This window comes from Hypanus sabinus, chromosome 5, assembly GCF_030144855.1.
Source record: "Hypanus sabinus isolate sHypSab1 chromosome 5, sHypSab1.hap1, whole genome shotgun sequence".
NCBI classification, from domain to species: domain Eukaryota; kingdom Metazoa; phylum Chordata; class Chondrichthyes; order Myliobatiformes; family Dasyatidae; genus Hypanus; species Hypanus sabinus.
In genome coordinates this window covers 9,113,138-9,133,932 of record NC_082710.1, presented here as the reverse complement: position 1 = coordinate 9,133,932, position 20,795 = coordinate 9,113,138, and the positions used below count along the sequence as shown (strand labels likewise).

General features: G+C 40.1%; 1 protein-coding gene across 1 annotated transcript in view; it reads left to right on the top strand.

Annotated features, from left to right (window-relative positions):
* Positions 1–20,795, top strand: part of LOC132393915 (ras GTPase-activating protein 1-like) — a 112,961-nt gene that overhangs the window by 80,277 nt on the left and 11,889 nt on the right. The window contains exons 13-19 of the mRNA XM_059969353.1: positions 1,792–1,872; positions 4,466–4,623; positions 5,678–5,754; positions 7,387–7,559; positions 8,602–8,761; positions 8,911–9,053; positions 14,331–14,446. Of these exons, the coding sequence (XP_059825336.1) occupies positions 1,792–1,872; positions 4,466–4,623; positions 5,678–5,754; positions 7,387–7,559; positions 8,602–8,761; positions 8,911–9,053; positions 14,331–14,446 (908 nt within the window). The remainder of the gene's footprint in view (positions 1–1,791; positions 1,873–4,465; positions 4,624–5,677; positions 5,755–7,386; positions 7,560–8,601; positions 8,762–8,910; positions 9,054–14,330; positions 14,447–20,795) is intronic.

The following is a 20,795-nucleotide window of genomic DNA, read 5'->3' as shown; positions in this document are numbered from 1 at the left end:
CAACTCGTGTGAATACAAAAAGAAGAAAAAATTAATAATAAATAAGCAATAAATATCTAGAACATGAGCTGAAGGGTCCTTGAAAGCGAGTCCTGTTCAGTGGGAGCAGTTCAGTGATAGGACGAGGTAAATTCTCTGCTTAAAGAGCCTGATAGTTGAGGGGTAATAATTGTTCCTGAACTTGGTAGTGCAAGTCCTGAGGCTCCTGTTCAACCTTACTGGTGGCAGTAGTGAGAAGAAAGCATGGCCTGGTTGGTAGGGGTTCCTGATGATGTCGACAAACAAATCGGTATGTTTCTGTTTTATTCATATTAGCAAAATGTTGAAATTGAAAACATAATTTAGATCAACTTTTCATTTAAAAGGTCCTTCTGTGTTCCGTCATTCAAGAATCAATTAGAATGAGTTGGGTCACTACTGAAATTCAAGAGGGAAATCCTAGTAACAGCTTGTTCAAGAATAACAACTCTGTGCAAGAAAATTATGTTGGAAAAGATTGTTCCCTTCCACCACTTATACCTTTTTTTGATTTTTTATTTGCATTGAACAACTGCTACTTCAACTCGACTCCCTCTCTCTAAAGCAGAGGTACAGCTACAGGATTGGTCATTCAAGGATATCCTTTGAAACCTCCTCCTGTCAACACTCTACCAGCTTTCTAGTTTTTTAATCTGTGATTCATAACACAAACTATGATTATAAATCCTACTTGTACTAAAACCTTGGGCAATGTGTCCATCTGGCCTTCATTTCAGGACCGTATTATCAAACTGATATGCATTTAACTTCTCTTAAAGGGCTTTGCTTATCACTAAAAGCAGTTGAATCCCATGAGTTCACCATTGTGATTACTGTGTCTTTCTAGGTTGCCATTTATTGAGTGAGTGCCCTACTTGTCCTTTCAAAGCATATTCAATGTTTTCAACAGTTGAGGTTTTGCTGTGCCTGGCTTTCTCTGACATGGCTGTAGTAAAAGGTGAAACGGTGCTGTTTGAGCACTTGAACACTGGTAGGAATGATCTTCTGTCTCCTGAATGTAGAGCACAGGAACAGGCCCTTGAGGCAACAATGTCCATGCAGTGAAAAAGAATACAATAAACATCCATGTCTGTGTATGTAAATAAAAATAAGATCTATAAATGAAGCTCAGCTTATTTGGATGGAAAAAGCAGAAATTAGGAAGAAAATTTGGACCTCAGTTAGTAGTATCACAACTTATAAGCATTCCGTCTTTTTATCCAGGACATCATCCTTGGAAAAACCCTAGATTAGGGCCCAGATTACAAAACCTGCCATTTTTATGTTCCATCTTTGAACAACTTAAACTTGCATTGAGGTTAGTTGTGCAACTAAAGAGTAAATCTAGGGCATGTAGGGTCTCAACCTGAAACATCAACAGTTCCTCTCTCCCGATGGGTGCTGCTTGACCCATTGAGTTTTTTCAGCAGTTTGGTTTTCGCTTGTGATTTCAGCACTTGCAATTTCTTGTGCTCACTTGCTAAGATTCAGTTTTGCATCATAAGAGAGTTAATAATCAAAGCTATAAATCTATCATGACTCCATCATGCATTATGACACTGTTCTGAATGATTTTCTTTCACTTTTCTTCCTGGTCCAAGTTTGTTATTTTGTACAAAAAACATCAGCTTCCTGTACCAATTAACATTGAATAAAGAATAACATTGGAAATCGAGATATTTAGTTGATTAGTTCTTGATATTTGACTAAAATCTGATGTAGCCAGGAATGAGTTAATGTTCTGTTGTGTACAATAAAATATTTTTATTGTAGGACTGGATGAAATGTCTGCAGGCATTGTGCAATAACTTAAAAAAACCTCTGGCACCAGCTTCTAATAAACGTCTTCGACAGGTAAAAGGAAGAAATTATTTGCTTTACTGTAAATTATGTCACAAAAAAGATCAATTGGTAACACATGGAACTCTGCAAATAACCCTAGTTTGTATTATCATTGTGTTAGAGTAATAGTTGTGAAGTAACGAGTACCTAACAATTTTAGATTAGTAATTAATTTGTCTTAACTGTAAGAAGTGCAGGTTGTAGAATCATGTACAAATAAAACAAATTTTTCCACCAACTTAACATAATTACTTCTGTAGAAACTGATGAAATTTATCTCATTGAAAACAACTCAATGAATAAAATTATCCATTCATTTGTTATGTGCTGTGTCATATGGTGTGGGCAATCATCGTCTTTCCATGGACCTCCATGACCATGATTGTTCTTGGCAATTTTTTTTCCTGCAGAAGTGCTTAGCCATTGCTTTCTTCTGGGCAATGTCTTACAAGATGGGTGACCCCAGTCATTATCAATACTCTTCAGGGATTGTCTGCCTGGCATCAGTGGTCACATAACCAGGATGTGTGATATGAAACAGCTGCTCATATGACCATTTACCACCTGCTCCCATGACTTCACGTGTCGGGGGGGGGGGGGTACTAAACGGGTGCTACACCTTGCCCAAGGGTGACTCGCAGACTAGTGGAGGGTTAGAACACCTTGCACCTCTTTTGGTAGAGACATATCTCCATCCTGCCGCCTATAGAAGTGCCATTAAGAAAAACGGTGTAGTAGAAAAGAAATATTATAAAATTATATTGGATGTCTGGATATTTATGGTGAAATACTGAGTTAAGGATGCATTGTTCGTATAACAATTGAGATAGCCTGTATGTAATATATTCTGTTTTCCGATTTACAGTGATTGAATATGTTAACTTTCTCTATTGAGTATAGAACTTCATCAAATACAGGCCTAGAGTTATCAAACATTCTTCATATGTTAAACTTTTCATTCCGCAGCTCTTCCTCTGAATTGTCTCCAGGGCCAGCATATCCTTCCTCAGATTTTGGAGCCCAAAATTGATTACACTATTCTAAGTGTGGTCCTAGTGCCATCTTATAATGCCTCAGCAGTACATCCTTGCTTTTGTTCTAGTCCTCTGAATTAGATCAAATTTGTCAGGTTGTTGACTTTCCCAGAAATCTGCACTCCCGTGGCCCCCTCATTGATCTTTCAGAACCCAAAGCCATTCATGAAAGAATTTCACTCAGTAACCAGGCAATCTAACCCAGTGGGCCTTGTTCTAAAAGAGTTCTGTAAAGTGGCAAATCCACTGGTTTTATTGAATGTGTTAAGGGAGTTAAGAAAGATATTTAAAGAAAATACTTAGTTTTCTAAATAAAGATTAAGTACAAGAGCAGAGAAGTCTTGATGAACCTTCCAGAAAGGCAGTTCTGAAAACATTTGACTATAGTTTAAATTTTAGACTTTTTACTTCTAACCTTGACTCCATTATTTCTCCCCTGATTCAGTCTACCTTTTCGGTTTTTGTTTGTACTTTGAACAGTTTATCTTTTTTTGGTGTCAGCTGTTCCATTTCATCATAGATGTACACCCCTCTATACCTCATTACACATTAGAATTGTCTTGGGATCCCAGCCGAGTGCCCACCACCCCCGGTTTCCCTCCAATACATGCCATACTACTTGGGAGTATTCCACAGTCTCAATCCTGAAACTTCCTACCCAATAGCACTGTGGGAATACCTTCACCAAAAGGACTGCAAAGTTCCTAAAGATAGCTCCTCCAAGGACAACTGGAGAAAGGTCGTCATAATGTCTACCATTGCCATGGACATTCATATCCTGCTAAATGAACAAAAAATCTTTTTGGTACATATTTATAATTAATAATCAATTTATTTTAAACCTTCAATTAGTTATAACTGAATGCTGTAATTCATTTCATTATTTCACATAATTCTGCTCCTAGTATAAGTTTACTGACATTCACTGTATTCAAATCTCAGTGAAACCATCATTAGAATATACCATGATGTACTTCCCACTTTACAAAATGCAGCCTTCTCAGCAGGGTAATGCCTAGTCACAGTCATTGATGAATTTTCCTATGGATTAATATGTTGTGAATACCACCAAAATGGAATTTTACAAAATTTTTGGTTGTTATGTGTTTTATTTAATATTTTAATTTTATATTTCTTTGAGTTCAGCACATTTAGTCTGTGCTGATTCTTAGAGCAATTCCATGAATCATCTTTCCTGTGTTTATTTCCCTGTCAATTTCCTCTGATTTGTGCATCATATTCCCTCCAGCTCTCCTAATTGCAGTAAACACTAGGGACTGTTCATAATGACTATTTAACATGCACCTCTGTAATGTGGAGGAGAGCTACATTATTGGGGAAAATCTGTGCAAACTGAAGTTAGATGGGATTGAACCTGTGTTGCCAGAGCTGTAGGAGAACAGCAATACCTACTGCATTGTCATATCACTCCTAATTCCTTATTGTATAATAATATAGAATAATACAATTATATTTATACAATAAATTGAACCATTTTTATATATTTAAACAATTTGTCTCTGATATAAAGTTATTGTTAGTTTAATGGAAATATTGTTTTCCTTCTTTAGGTCAGCAGTCTGGTTTTGTATGTGGAAGAAGCCCATAAACTACCAGCCAAATATTTCACACACCCTTACTGTAACATTTACTTAAACAGTATTCAGGTGGCAAAAACTAATGCCAGGGAAGGCCAGAATCCTGTATGGACTGAAGAATTCATCTTTGAGTGAGTCTCTTCCTTCAAAGTTAAATGCCTATAATAATGTGTTGTAGGAATATGTACAGAGTTTTTGTATTGATTAGCAAATCTTGGGTCTCTAATATTTGAAGGGGTTTGGAGATAGTTTGAAGTGCAATGACAATCGAAAACTGTGACAACTCAGTTTTGCAGATGATTTAGTTTATACACATCACTTCCTAGCCCCTCTCCTTTTCTCATGAAATCAAGTTCTAGAGTCATTTATTTTCATCAGAAATGTATGAGATTTGGCACATTGTTTCGTAAGAAAAACAGCTGTAAGATAACGTAACCCTGCATTATACTGCAAGGTCTGGATTATGAGACAAATCTTAAAGTGAAACAAGGGACAAATTCCCTCTATTCCCTGATATTTGCTTGGGCTCTGTCATGTGTTTACCCTTATTAGTTAGACCTTACAAAATGCAATAACTCTTACCTATCAGGATTAATCTCCTACTGCCATTTAAGCTCCCCAGTTTACCAACTGATTGATGCAAAACCATCCTCCTGCTGTCAACAGTATCACCAATTTGAACCCCTTAGACTCTTGAGCAATTTTAGATCATTCTATCCAATCTGGACGATGTGTCCATTTTAAAATAGAGCTTGCCAATTTTTTGGTATCTCCTCACTAGCTTTGTATCTGTTTATACTTGGGAAATCTATTTTTATTTTAAAAAATAATACTTGATATTTTTACCTGTTGAGCTATCTGTACTCTGAATTCACTTCACAAACATGCATGGTATTGCATTTCATCCACTTTCTGTTCTTGCACAGTGGTCCAGGCCATACTCTTTGCTGGGCCCTTCCTTTCTCTGTAATTGTCACCAATACAGAGACTGACATAATTTATCATCAGGTTGATTTGGTAATGTGTCTTTGGATTTCGCTGCTGTATTAAATGGATTCTGTTCTTTTAGCTAAATTAGCAACATGCTGAAGATTCAGCAACTTAAAAGAGCATGTCTGCTTAGTATTAATAAGACTATGAAATCAAGCTTGCTTAGTTCTTAATTTCTTTGTCATTTTTCCCTAGTGACCTTTCATCAGATATAAACGTATTTGAGATTAGTCTCAGTAACAGAACGAAGAAGAGCAAAGATCCAGATATCTGTAAGTGTATTTGATTAAGTTATCCAACTTACACTAATGCTGCGCCAGTCCTATTTTAGAGTTGTAAACTCATGCTGAGCTGCCTTCTTGAACCATCTGCAGTCAGTATTGTGAATTGGGCAATTTCAGGATTTTGATTCAGTTACAGTTAGAAATGGCAATGTGTTTTCATCATTGCAGAGTATTTATGTGTGAGTGCCAAGTTAGAATCACTGAGATTCATAGAGTAATATAGAACAGAAGCATGACTCTGTCATATCATGTCCATGCCAATCATTATCCGTATTCATCCCATTGACTGGCACTTAGTTATTGCATCTAAAACTTTTGCAAATCAAGCGTTTATCCAGATGTTGCCTCTACCATCATTTCTGGTTGCATCTACCCTCTAATGAAAAATTTCTTCCTCAGATCCCCTCTAAAACCCCTTGGTACTCAACTCAAAGTTATGCCCTCTAACCTTAGACATTGCTGCAATTTGAATTAAGTTTCTTATTCTGGACCGTGTCCATGTCTCTCATAATTTTGTAGGTCTCATAGCAAGTCTCCCCTCAGCCTCTTCTGCTGCAAGGAAATAAGTTTGGCCTCTCACCATGTGATTGAAGCATTCCATTCCAATTAAACTCTTTAAATGTCCTATAATAATTGCAGTACAGTACATTGAGAGAAAATAAGAAAAAACGTGTTTTATCTGTGGCCTTTGAAATGAGAGATTGTATTGTGCTATTTGCAGCAGGGTTGGAGGTGTGATGTACGAGCATCTGATCTCCTTCCACATAAATACTGACAGCATTGACTCTTTAGACTTTGAGTCTGACCTCTTCCTGGGTATTTTGGACTACTATGACCCAGAAACCTTGCCTCAATTCACTGAAACGGGGTCCAGGCCCTTTTGAGCTGGGAGAGTGTGCCTACAGTGAAAACAGTTGTTTCTTAATCTCATTTCTTTGATTATGCAATAGTTAGCAAGAGATAACTTATATTTCAATCTATTATCGGTTACTCTATCCAGTCTGGTGTTAACTGAGATAAGTATTTATCAAATGTTCTGTTTTGTTTTTGATTTTTAGTATCCATGGATTTTTTTTTCTTTGTGTAAATTCCTCTCTTGTGCCTTTTCTATCACTTAATGTCGATGTTTCTGTCTTGTTTCATATCTTTTTTTTTTAACCAATTCTCTCTGCAAACACTGGAATCTGGAGCAACACACAGTATGCTGGAGGAACTCAGCAGGTTCTGATCCAGGGTATCAACCTGAAATGGCAACAGTTTCTGTACTCCAACTGAGTCTGCTTGACCTGCTGAGTTCCTTCACAAAGTTGTGTTGCTCTCTTTGAAGTCTCCCTCATTGCCAGTGTAAACTGGAGTAGAGACTTTCACCCATCTCACTAAATAAGTAATGGTAGCATTGTCAGGGATAATATTGCAGTCAAGTAATTTTCAGTAAAAGGATATGGGGTTTAAAACTTCATTTATTAATGGTCCCAGAAACAGAGAAAATAATTTTTGAGTGCTTGACTAAATGGCTGTCTCTGTGATAAGTTGTAGAAAACCAGAGCACAATTACAATATTTAATTTAAATTCATTAAAATGTAGTATTTTAAGTGAACTAACAATTTCTAATTTTTCAGTATTTATGCGCTGCCAGTTGAGTAGGCTACAGAAAGGACAGATGATTGATGAATGGTTCCCTCTCAGTTCATATTTTCCACTAAAAGGAATTGAGCCAGGATCTTTACGTGTAAGAGCACGATATTCATTGGAAAAGATAATGCCAGAAGAGGAATACAGTGAGTTTAAAGAGGTATTTTTTATTTTTGTTTACAGCACTTTGCATGTTTGTAATTTTAATCAACATTAAAGATCAATTGCATTGGCAAAATGCTTAAGAAACTCATTTCTATGTGCCTGTACAGGCAGCAAAGGTGATAAACATTGGGCATAGTCGAAAACAATATTCCGAAGAACACCGATTCCTTCACTATCCAAAGAAGCCTTATAATTTTCTGCATGAAGTTTATTTTTAAGATGTTTAGCCTCAAGTTAAAGTTGCACAATTTTTTAAAAAACAGCATTTATATAAGGACTTTAAATTGGGGGGAAAAAACCCTAAATAATATGAATGTTTTAAAAATTGAGAGCAGGACGATGGGGTTTAGAGAGACGGTCCACTGTGTCGAGGAAGTTTCTTCCTCCACTGATTCACTCTGACTTCATGAGTATTTTGAGTCTTTTATAATTTTAATTAGAGTTTGTATTGGAACAAATCATTGGGCTCAATTATTAAATTGGGAAGTTGTTTGAATTCCAGCATCAGTAAACTTACCTAGTAAATTATCACATTACATTTCCAAATTATTAGATTTGTGTTCTTCCAGTTAATGTATTTTGAGCCAGAAATGTGGCAAAATTTGCAGCTGCGTAGCACAATCCTCAACAATCTTGATTAGATGCAAACGACATATTTTGCTCTGTTTTGATGTACACATGACAAATCTAACCTTTATATTTCTGTATCAGTTCCATTTCATGGGACCATCATTCAAAAAAGAAATCTTCATTTTCTCAACTACCACTTTAAATTTAAGATTGTGTCGTCAAGAAACAAAGATAGGTATTTCTGTACCTATACTTTTGTAAACTGGAGGACTTTCAGTCCTGCAGTATTTGGTCAGTGCCAGGTTCTGTCGTCAGCTTTGACTGGATCCATAATCCAAATTTTCATTTTGGACTTTTTTTTTCCCTCTATATTTTAAAGTAAACCTAATCTAACAGAATATATTTCTAAAAGTACATTTAAAGGTGTATTTTATTTAATTTCTCATAAAATATTTCATTTGTTTTAGCTTATTCTCCAGAAAGAATTTCATGTGATATATGCATTGTCTCACGTCTGTGGCCAGGATCGCACATTACTGGCCACCATTCTGCTACGGATTTTTCGGCATGAAAAGCTTGAATCAATGTTATTACGGATATTAAATGACAGGGAAATCAGCATGGAAGGTGAGTTTGTTTGTACCCGTATCATTATAGTCAACTTGTTTATATATTTATTTAATTTGAACCATAGAATTAAGTTTCATGTATGTAAACCATTCTTTCCAATTTTGTGGTTCTTTAACAATTTTAACATTGATTGTATTTTCCCGAAGACGAATCTACTACGCTTTTCCGTGCCACAACTTTGTCAAGCACACTTATGGAACAATACATGAAATCAACAGCAACACCGTTTATCCACCATGCTCTGAAAGAAACCATTCTGAAGATAATGGAGAGTAAACAGTCATGTGAGGTAGGTTAAAACACACAAAATGCTGGCACAACTCAGCAGGCCAGACGTAGTGACGACATTTCGGGCTGAAACCCTTCATCAGGAGTGAAGTAACATGGGATGGTCGAGGGGGGATAAGAAGTGGGGGGAGGGATAGAGTAGAGAGCTGGGAAGTGATAGGCTGGAGGGAAATGGGCTAGGGGGAAGGTGGAGAATTATGGGAAATAAAAGAGAAAGAAAGGAAGGTAGGGCTGGGGTAGAGATTATAGTGAGGGGTGAGAAAGAGAACCAGACTAAAATAATAGATAGGGATGGGGGTAAGGGGTATCAACGGAGGTCAGTGAGTTGGATGTTCATGCCGGCAGGAAGGAGGCTAAAGGTGTAGCCATGGGCACCCGCATGGGTCCTAGCTATGCCTGCCTTTTTGTTGGCCATGTGGAGCAATCTCCAAGCCTACACTGGTATCTGTCCTCTTCGGTGCTGCTTCCTGCACGCATGCTGAGCTTGTCGACTTCATTAACTTTGCCTCCAACTTTCACCCCACCCTCAAATTCACCTGGTCTATTTCCGACACCTCCCTCCCCTTTCTAGATCTTTCTGTTTCTGTCTCTGGAGACAGCCTATCCACTGACGTCTACTACAAACCTACTAACTCCCACAGGTACCTAGACTATTCCACCTCCCACCTGTCTCCTGCAAAAATTCTATCCCTTTCAATTCCTCTGCCTCCTCTGCATCTGCTCTCAGGATGAGGCCTTTCATTCTAGGACAAAGGAGATGTCTTCCTTTTTTAAAGAAAGGGACTTCCCTTCGTCCACTATCAACTCTGCCCTCCATCGCGTCTCCTGTATTTCACGCACCTCTGCCCTCACCCCATCCCCCCGCCAGCCCACCAGGGATAGAGTCCCCCTGGTCCTCACCTATCACCCTACCAGCCTACAGATCCAACACATAATACTCCGTAACTTCCGCCACCTCCTACGTGATCGCACCACCAACCACATCTTCCCCTCCCCCCCCACTCTTGGCTTTCCGCAGGGATCGCTCCCTATGTGACTCCCTTGTCCATTCATCCCCCCCATCCCTCCCCACGGACCTCCCTCCGGGCACTCATCCCTGCAAATGGAAGAAGTTCTACACCTGCCCCCACACTTCTTCCCTCACCACCATCCCAGGCCCCAGACAGCCCTTTCAGGTGAGGCACCACTTCACCTGTGAGTCAGCTGGGGTGATATACTGTATCCGGTGCTCCCGATGTGGCCATTTATACATTGGGGAGACCTGCCGCAGATTGGGAGACCGTTTCGCCGAACACCGGCGCTCAGTCCTCCAGCAGTGGCGGGATCTCCCTGTGGCCACACACTTCAATTCCACAGACCACTCCCACTCCGACATGTCTGTCCATGGCCGCCTCTACCGTCAAGATGAGACCACACACAGGTCAATGGAGCAATATCTTATCTCCCGCCTAGGTAGCCTCCTTCCTGCCGGCATGAACATCCAACTCACTGACCTCTGTTGATACCCCTGCCCCCCACCCTTACCCCCATCCCTTTCTATTATTTTAGTCTGGTTCTCTTTTTCTTTTTTACCCCCTCACTGTAAGCTCTCCTCCCAACCCTACCTTTCTTTCTCTTTTATTTCCCATAATTCTCCACCTTCCCCCAGCCCATTTCCCTTCAGCCTATCACTTCCCAGCTCTCTGCTTTATCCCTCCCCCTACTTCTTATACCCCCTTGACCATCCCATGTTACTACACTCCTGATGAAGTTTTTCGGCCCGAAATGTCATTATTACCTCCTCCCATAGATGCTGTCTGGCCTGCTGAGTTCTGCCAGCATTTTGTGTTTTTTATTTATTTCCAGCATCTGCAGATTCACTCATGTTGCATGTGAGGTATGTTAATTGACATAGTAAAAATTAGTGGCAAGAGCTACAACAATTTACTTATTTTGGTACCCTATTTAAACTATAATTTTGATATTAATGAGAAACATATCCATCTGTGCATCTAGCCAAATTTCCCACCCCTTTTACCTCTTTCTCCTTCCCTGCCCATTGCTTCCTTCTGGTGCTCCTCCCCACTTTTTCTCTATTAGCAATCAACTTCCTAGCTCTTTACTTCATTCCTCCCCCTCCAGGTTTCACATGTCACCTGGTGGTTCACTCTCCCCTCCCCCCATCTTTTAAATCTACTCGCATAACTGGCTCTTCAGGTTTTATCAATAATGATTAGAAATTGAACAATTATAGATACCTTACCCACAAAGATTGTGACAACCCTATAGGAGCAGTTGGTGTAAAATCAACTTCTTTAAAATGTCAAATACTGCATTGGAGTTGAACCTCTAATATTGGCATAATTGTGAAGTAGAGCAAACAGTGTTTGAATTTAATGCCAAATTTCTGTGAACATAAAAATGTATTAACAGGATTATAAATGATTAGCTTTAACTGTTTATAATCATTTTGACATTCATTCAATGATAACTTTGTCATCTAAGCAAGGCATTTGCATAGAATAATATTGTTTCCCAGTGGCTTATCTGTCATCATGTAACAAGCAATCTCGTCAAGCTGAGCAGCATCTGGGAAGTAAGGTTAGTGTTTCAGGTTGATACCCTGCATTAGGGCTGAGAGTGGAGAGGCAAATTGGCTGGAATAGAGAGGGGAAGGGGAGTGGTGATGAGACAGGAGCCCAAAGTGATTGATGGATTAGGGAAAGGTGTTATATGACAAGACAATTTGTGCTAGAACGGGAAGGAGAGCAGGTATGGAGCTGGGAGACTGTGGCAGGCCAATGACAACCTGTCTCTTAATGTGAACAAAACCAAAGAGATGGTTGTTGACTTCAGGAGGGCACGGAGCAACCACTCCCCGCTGAACATCGACAGCTCCTCGGTAGAGATCGTAAAGAGCACCAAATTTCTTGGTGTTCACCTGACGGAGAATCTCACCTGGTCCCTCAACACCAGCTCCATAGCAAAGAAAGCCCAGCAGCGTCTCTACTTTTTGCAGAGGCTGAGGAAAGTCCATCTCCCACCCCCCATTCTCATCACATTCCACAGGGGTTGTATTGAGAGCATCCTGAGCAGCTGCATCACTGCCTGGTTCGGAAATTGCACCATCTCAGATCGCAAGACCCTGCAGCGGATAGTGAGGTCAGTTGAGAAGATCTTCGGGGTCTCTCTTCCAGCCATCACGGACATTTACACTAGGCACTGTATCTGCAAAGGAAACAGCATTATGAAGGACCCCATGCACCCCTCATACAATCTCTTCTCCCTCCTGCCTCTGGGAAAAGGCTCCGAAGCATTCGGGCTCTCACGACCAGACTATATAACAAATTCTTCCCCCAAGCTATCAGACTCCTCAATACTTGAAGCCTGGTCTGACACCTTGCCCTACTGTCCTGTTTATTATTTGTTGTAAATGCCTGCACTTTTTTTTGTGCACTTTATGCAGTCCTGGGTATGTCTGTAGTCTAGCGTAGCTTTCTCTTTTTTTTATTACCTAGTTCAGTCTAGTTTTTTGTACTGTGTCATGTAACACCATGGTCCTGAAAAACGTTGTCTCATTTTTACTATGCACTGTACCAGCAGTTATGGTCAAAATGACAATAAAAGTGACTTGAGATGGAAAGAGGGATATGAGCAAACAATAAATAGACTGGCAGGTAAAATGCGGTGGGAGAAAGGGAATTGTGAAGATGGGAGACAGCTTCTGATAGGAGATGAGCAGGAACACAAAGTGCTACCAAAGTTGGACTGTTGAAAGTAAAGGTGGTGAAAACGGAAAGAGAGAAATGGCAGTTGGAACCAAAGTTCAAAGTAAATTTATTATCAAAGTGTAAGTCGTCATATACAACTCTGAGATGCATTTTCTTGTGGGCAATCATAGTAAATGCAACAAACACAATAGAATCAATGAAAGACTGCACTCTACAGGATAGACAAGAAAACAAATTGTGCAATACAAAAAAGGAGAGAAAATAATAGTAATAAATAAGCAATAAATATCAAGAATGTGAGATAAACAGTACTTGAAAAGAGAGTCCATAGATTTTGGGAACAGTTCAGTGATGGGCAACCTCTCTGGTTCAAGAGCCTGATGGTTGAGCGTAATAACTGTTCCTGAACTTGGTGTGAATCCTGAGGCTCCCGTAGCACCTCCTGATGACAGCAAGAAGAAGCGAGCATGGCCTGGATGGTGGTTGATGATGGATGCTGCTTTCCTGTGACGTTGCTCTGATGGTAGAGAGGGCTTTACCAGAACCCAAGTTCTACATGGAAGGTAATGATGACAGATGTTACATCTCCTTTGACTGCAGGGGCCAGGGAGAGGTGGAGTCAGGAGGGATGAGCAGATAATAGTCAGTGTATTCCCTGCAGAAGACAAGAAGGGGTAAGGAGATGTGTTTGGTAATAGGATTTCATTGCAACTAGCAGAAATGACAAAGGATGCTGTGCAGAAAGTGGAGGTGAAAATGTTGAAAGGTGAGGACTAAGGGAACTGTTCTGTGTGGAGGGAAGAGTGGTGAGAGTAGAATTGTGAGAACCAGAGGAGAGCAGGCTTCATGAACCACTGCTGAAGGGGAGGCCATGCTTCCTGAAGAAAAAGAACATTCCAGAATGGGAAGCCACATATTGAGAGTAGATATGGTGGAGATGAAAAACTGGAAGAAAGAAATGATGAGAGACTGAGTGGGAAGAGGTTTTGTTGCTGTGGGGAGGCAGTGGGTTAATAGTAAGTATCCGTGCTGACTACAGCATTAAAGTGGCAAAGGTGATTAAAATGAGTTCTTCATGGAGACAGGAAACAACACCAATGTTATGGAGAAAGTGTTGGGGAGACGTACCAAAGAATGTTCAGAACAGGGTCTGTAAAATGTGGCAGTAAGCTAGGCACTTACTGGTGTCCATGGCTACACCATGTCTCAGAGCCCAGCTTTGGTAGCTCTTTGTGGTCCTGAATATCTCCAGCATCTGTCTCCCATCTTCACATGTCCCTTTCCCCACCTACCTCTCAACATGTATTCTCTCACTCTCATCTTCCACCTCTCCTCAGTCCACCTGTTGTCTTGGGCTCCTGTCTCACCGGTCCTGTTCCTCTCTTTATATTGGCCATCCTGCCTCTCTGCACTGTCCTGATGCATGGTTTCAACAATTCCTTTCCTCCATCAGATGTTGCTTGATCCATTGAGTTCCGTTAGCAGATTGGTTGTTGCTCCAGATTCCAGCGTCTGTTGCTGCTTCTGTGTCTGTTGTCACATAATATGGAAACCTATTTGTTTTTCAGCTAAATCCTTCTAAACTTGAAAAAAATGAAGATGTGAACACTAATTTGACACACCTGTTAAGTCTCCTGTCTGAATTGGTGGAAAAAATTTTCATGGCTGCAGAAGAACTGCCTCAGTAAGTAATGAAATTATATCCATTCAAAAAAATATTGGGCGTACAAGTTACAGTGGATTCCAGTTACTTGGGACACATCGGGACCAGTACATTTTGGCCCAGTCAAGCCCCTGCCCAACTAGCCGAAACTTCATTGAAATTGTTTTTAAAAAGAACACATAAACAAATACCATTTAACTGAGGCTATGTCCACACTACGCCGGATAAATCCATAACCAAAGCTTTTTCTCTTCGTTTTTACCCTTCGTCCACACTAAAACAGCGTTTTCATCCCCCTAAACCGGAGCTTTTCAGAAATACTTTCCAGGGTGGGTATTTTTGAAAACACCACTCAGGCAGATCAGTGTGGACAAGGTAACCAGAGAAATCTGAAAACGCTGTCAGACGGCAGCGCGCCATTTAATTGTTTTCTAAAACGCAACCTAACGATTTCAGAACAGATGGCAATGAGACTGAAGCCAGAAGAGTTACAAATGTACTCACCAAATACTTTGACCCATAACTTACTGAATAAATAAGTATACTATACTCACTTTGCCGTTTTCTGTCCTTGCTCATATGAAGGTGGTTTACCTATTTATGCAAGTACTTCTCTGACAGTAGATGTGTAACAGCTTAATGTAACATTGTATGGAAATACAAGATAATACTGATGCAGACATGTTTTACACATTTAACAAGGTGCTTTATTAATGCAACAGAGTTAGTCAGTTTTTCAATGTTCGTCATCAGCTGGGTCATACAGTCCGTGAACTCCCTGTCGGTTGCCTCCATACGCTTCAGTGAATGTGTTTTTTTTACTTTTAAATCTTCCTGCACGAGAGCCAACAGCTGCCAGTCATTTAAGTTTTTCTAGTCTGTAACTGAACAAACATGCACCGTCTTTCACAGCGAGATTCGACAGCAAACATGTCGCTTGTTTTTAGTAGATGTCCTGCGCATGCGCAGTAGGAGGAGATTCGATGAAATCTCCATTTCAATGTGGACAGATATTTTTTTAAATGCCTATCATTTTTACTCGAAACCAGCGTTTTCAAAGTTATCCGGTCTAGTGTGGATGTAGCTTGAGTAATAGTACTTATTGAAATGAACTACAGAACAAATTAGAACACTACTAATACCACTACAGTACAAAAAACTATTTACAAATTCTTAATAGTTATCACCAGAGGAATTCATCCAGTCTATGCTGCATTGTGTCCCAAATAAATGAAGTGAACCCTGGCTATTTTCTTGATTATTTTTTGTTCTTTAAGAGTGGTCTTAAATAAATGGCTGCCCCGATTTAACTGATAGCCCAATTAAAAGGAATCCATTGTGTTTTAAATTTGTTTTAATCTGTTGCAATGATCATGAGCTTTCCAACCAGAAAGGTGAGAGAAATAGGTAAGTATGTAACATGCAGAATTGCGGTACCTAGCAAAAAAAATCCTGTGATGGTAGTATTTTTTTTCTGTCTATTTATCATTAGGAACATTCTTTATGTACATGAATGTAATTTTTCAGTCTTGCAATATGCATTGTCTCCATTTCTACTTCCTCGTAACAGAAAAGACATCAGTTTAATTTCTTTAAAGGTTGGTCTTTCCATGAGGTGTATCTACAGTAGACTAACCTGCCTTTTTATCCTGTTACCATTCCCCATCAGCACCTTCTTGGACATTGTAAGCATATCGATCACAGTCCCACACTGTGTTTCTCTCCAAAATTAAACCTTGGAATTAATTATTTACTTGTAGATACTTGTATTAATATCCCAACTCTCATTCTGGGGATTAGGAAGCACTTACTCCTTTAAGAGATAGCTGTAGTTTCCTCTAATAGTGTTGTCCAATCCCTACTTACCTGTTCAATGATGTAAGATGATAGAATGGCTTCTATGTTGTACCTGCACAGTTACCTAAAAATTATTCTGTAAAGCTTAACACTGACGTCAGTGATGAAACATTGCATCAACTTCCACCTAATAGTATTAAACATCACTTCAGCACTTTTGTCACTGCCTGTCTTGCCTAAGAATACCCAATATCTGAACTTTTCCTTCACTGAATGTTTGGAAACAATCTCTAGTTATCAAACTGTAAAGCAAAACTAATCTGCTGGCTGTGGAACTTTAAAATTGCCAGAAATGAGCATCAGATTATCATCCTGTACCATTAACCATTTCCCTTTCCACAAATTCTGGTCACCTTTCTCTCTGGGTATCATTTTATATCATAAGAAATAGCAGCAGAATCGGGCCATTTGGCCCATTGAGTCTGCTCCACCATTTCATCATGGTTGATCCATTTTTCCCCTCATCCCCAATCTCCTGCCTTTCCCCATATCCCTTCATGCCCTGATCAACCAAGAATATATCAACCTCTACCTTACATAAACATAAAGATTTGGCCTTCACATCTGCCTGTGGCAATGAATTCCAGATTCACCACTCTAGCGAAAGAAATTCCTTCTCATCTCTGTTCTAAAAGGATGCCGCTCTATTCTGAAGCTCTCTATTCTTAGACTGTCCCACCATAGGAAACATTCTCTCCACACCCACTTTTAACAACAAGACCTTTCACCATTGAATGGTTTTAATGAAATTGCCCTTTATTCTTCTGAATTCTAGTGGATACAGGCCCAAAGCTATCAGATGCTCATCATATGACAAGCTATTCAATCCTGGAATCATTTTTGTGAACCTCCTTTGAGCCCTCTCCAGTTTCAGCACAACCTTCCTAAGAAAAGGGGTCCAAAACTCTTCACAATTCCCCAAAATCACCAGTGTTTTTTAAAATCTCAACATTATCACCTTGCTATAATCTAGTCCTCTTAAAATGAATGCTAACATTGCATTTGCCTTCCTCACTACTGACTCAACCTGAAAATTAACCTTTTAGGAATTCTGCACAAGGACTCCCAAATTACTTCTGCGTCTCAGTTTTTTGTATTTTCTCTTCATTTAGAAAATCAATCCTTTCATTTCTTCTACCAAAGTGCATGACCTTACACTTCCTGACAGTGTATTCCATATGCCATTTCTTTGCCTGTTCTCCTAACCTTAGCCCCTCTGTAGGTCCTCTACTTCCTCAAATGTTTGGGCAACATCCTCCCACATATCTCTTCCTTAGTATTTGTACATAGTGACAGAGATGCAACATAAATTTTTACTCCCTCATGTTGTGAGATGGATGCAAAAAACAATTAATTCAGAACTACCTGCCCCTCTACCTATCCTTATATCATCTGCAAACTTTGCAACAAAGCCATCCATTCCATCATCCAGATCATTGACGTACAATGTAAAATGAATCAGTCTCAACCTAGACCCCTGTGGAACACCACTAGTCACCAGGAGCCAGTCAGAAATATCTCCATTTTTCTTACTCTTTGCCTCCTGGTAATCAGCCACTGCTTTATCCATGGTAGAATCTTTCCTTTAATACCATGGGCTTGTAGCTTTTAAGCAGCCTCAAGGTATATACGACTCCCATCGGGGTCTTTTTACCCTTGCAGTTCCTTAGCACTATTAACAAAGATTCAACACCTGACTGTATGTCATCTCTAATGATTTGATTTCACTTTTTACCAGCAGCAAGACTGCCCCCTCTGTCTTCCTACCAATTCTTTCAACCATGATGCCTACAACAGCATATCTGCCAATCTGCAGCTGGCTGCAAGTTCATATGCCTTATTCCATATTCTGTGTGCATTCAGATATAACACCTTCAGTCCTATATTCATCTTTTTCGAACTTGTAGCACCATGCTCAACCTTTTGATTCCTACGCCCACAACCTCACCACTAACAGTTCTGGCATTCTGATTACCATCCCCCACATCTTTAGTGTGAACCCCACTGTCTAGCATTAAGAAACCTTCCCGCTGGGATTTTTGTCCCCCTCTATTTCAGGTGCGCACCATCCCTTCTGTACAGGTCCCACTTTCCCTGGAAGAGAGCCCAGTAATCTAAAAACCTTATACCCACCCTCCTACAGCAATTCATTAGCCACATATTAAGCCATATAATCTTCCCAGTTCTGGCCTCACTAGCATGTGGGACGGGTAGCAAACCTGTGATCACAACCCTGGAGCTCCTGCCCTTTAACTTAGCACCTAACTCCCTGAACTCCCTATGCAGAACCTTGTCACTCGTTCTACCCATGTCACTGGTACCTACATGGACCATGACCTCTGTCTGTTCACTCTTCCCACATAAGAATGCTGAGGACTTGATCCAAGATATCCTGGACTCGGGCCCCTGAGAGGCAGCTTTCTAATGATATACCCACACATCCATGCTGATCATTTTGTTCATCTAATTTGGCTGCTCCAAGTCAGTTTCTTCTCATCCTGGCCATTGAAATGTTTTTTCTGTTCACCTTAAAACTTTGAAGTTCATTTATTAAAGTATGAATGCAGCATACAACCCTGAGACAGCAACAAAACAAAAAAAAAGCCATGGAACTCATTTAAAGAAAAATATAAACCCACTCACTACAAGCAAAAAAAAACATTGTGCAAACAGAAACAAGAACATTGACACCCGTCCCTCCACACACACAAAACAAATCATGCAAATGACAAGAAAGAATGAGCGAAAACACAATATAAAAATACAAAATCGTAAGAGTTCAATCAAATTACAGTCCAATCCACAAACTGCAGACCCAGAACTTGATATCCTCTAACAGCACATTGGGGACAGAGAGAGATTGTTCGAAAAAGGGCGTTCTCTCAGGAGCAGCAAGAGGGAGAAAGAGACCATCTTCCTGTAGCAACAAGTAAGAGAGGCTGGTAGACAGTGCTGAACACTCCTTTACCTTCCGCACTCGGCTCAAGGTTTCAATCTTCCTTGCATTTGGAGAAGGATGCTTATGTGAGAATGGTGTTCTTGGACTACAGTTCAACATTCAACACCATAATTCCCTCCAGGCTTGACAAGAAACTCAGAGACCTCGGCCTTCACCCTGCCTTGTGCAGCTGGATCCTGGACTTCCTGTCAGATCACTGACACCTCTGCCCTTCTGTGTGTCCTAACCCCCCTCCTTTACTCCCTATATACCCATGACTGTGTCGCCTACCCACAGCTCCAGTCTGCTAATTAAATTTGCTGATGATACTACATAGATTGGCCTTATCACAAATAATAATGAGGCAGCCTACAGAGAAGAATTCATCACCTTGACACAGTGGTGTCTAAAAAAACAACCTCTCCTCAAAGTCACAAAAACAAGGGAACTACCTGGTTGTGGAACAGGGGGAATGGAGATAGGCTAACCCCTATTGACATAAATGGATCTGGGATTGAGAGGTGAACAGCTTTAAGTCCCTTGGCATACACAGCACTGAGGATCTCACGTGGTCTGTACAGATCGGCTGTGTGGTGAAAAAAGCACAACAGCGCTTCTTTCACCTCCGGCAGATGAAGAAGTTTGGCATGAGTCCCCATATCCTAAGGACTTTCAACAGGGGCACAGTTGAGAGCATCTTGACTGTCTGCATCACTACCTGTAATGGGAACTGTACTTCCCTCAACTGCAAGACTCTGCAGAGAATAGTGCGGACAGCCCAGCGCATCTGTAGATGTGAACTTCCCACTATTCAGGACATTTACAAAGACGGGTGCGTAAAAAGGGCCCGAGCGATGATTGGGGATCCGAGTTATCCCAACCATAAACTGTTACAGTTGCTACCATCCGGGAAATGGTACCACAGCATAAAAGCCAGGACCAACAGGCTCCGGGACAGCTTTGTCCACCAGACCATCAGACTGATTAATTCACGCTGATACAATTTAGTTATTTGCTATATTGGCTGTCCTGTTGTACATACTATTTACTACAAATTACTATAACTTGCACATTTAGACAGAGATGTAACGTAAAGATTTTTATTCCTCATGTATGTGAAGGATGTAAGAAATAAAGTCAATTCACTTCAATTCAGTTTACCCAGCAAGTCCAGCATGAAATAAGTCTATCATGAGTTAGCGCTGCATCTCTAAGCCTCAAAGCCATTCACCTCCTGGAATCTTCTCAGTGACAGCAAGATTCAATCCACCTGAAAACACACCATCAAACTGTGGATTACAGCCTCCAACAAAAAGAATAAGTGTTCTTTTAACCTCATTTAAAAGAAGAAAACATAAAAAGTGAAATAAACCGTTTTGTGGACCATCCAGAAGATGTTGGGTGTTGAAACATTGTTCTCTGGCACGACCTTTGTTATTTTTCTTAGGGTGATTCCTGTAATATTTTTTGAATAATTGAGTCAATATTTGATATGTCTATCACATCACTGATTACATTTCATGGTCTGTGATTTGATACAGTGTAGTCTATGTGTGTTAAAGTTCTGTTACTATG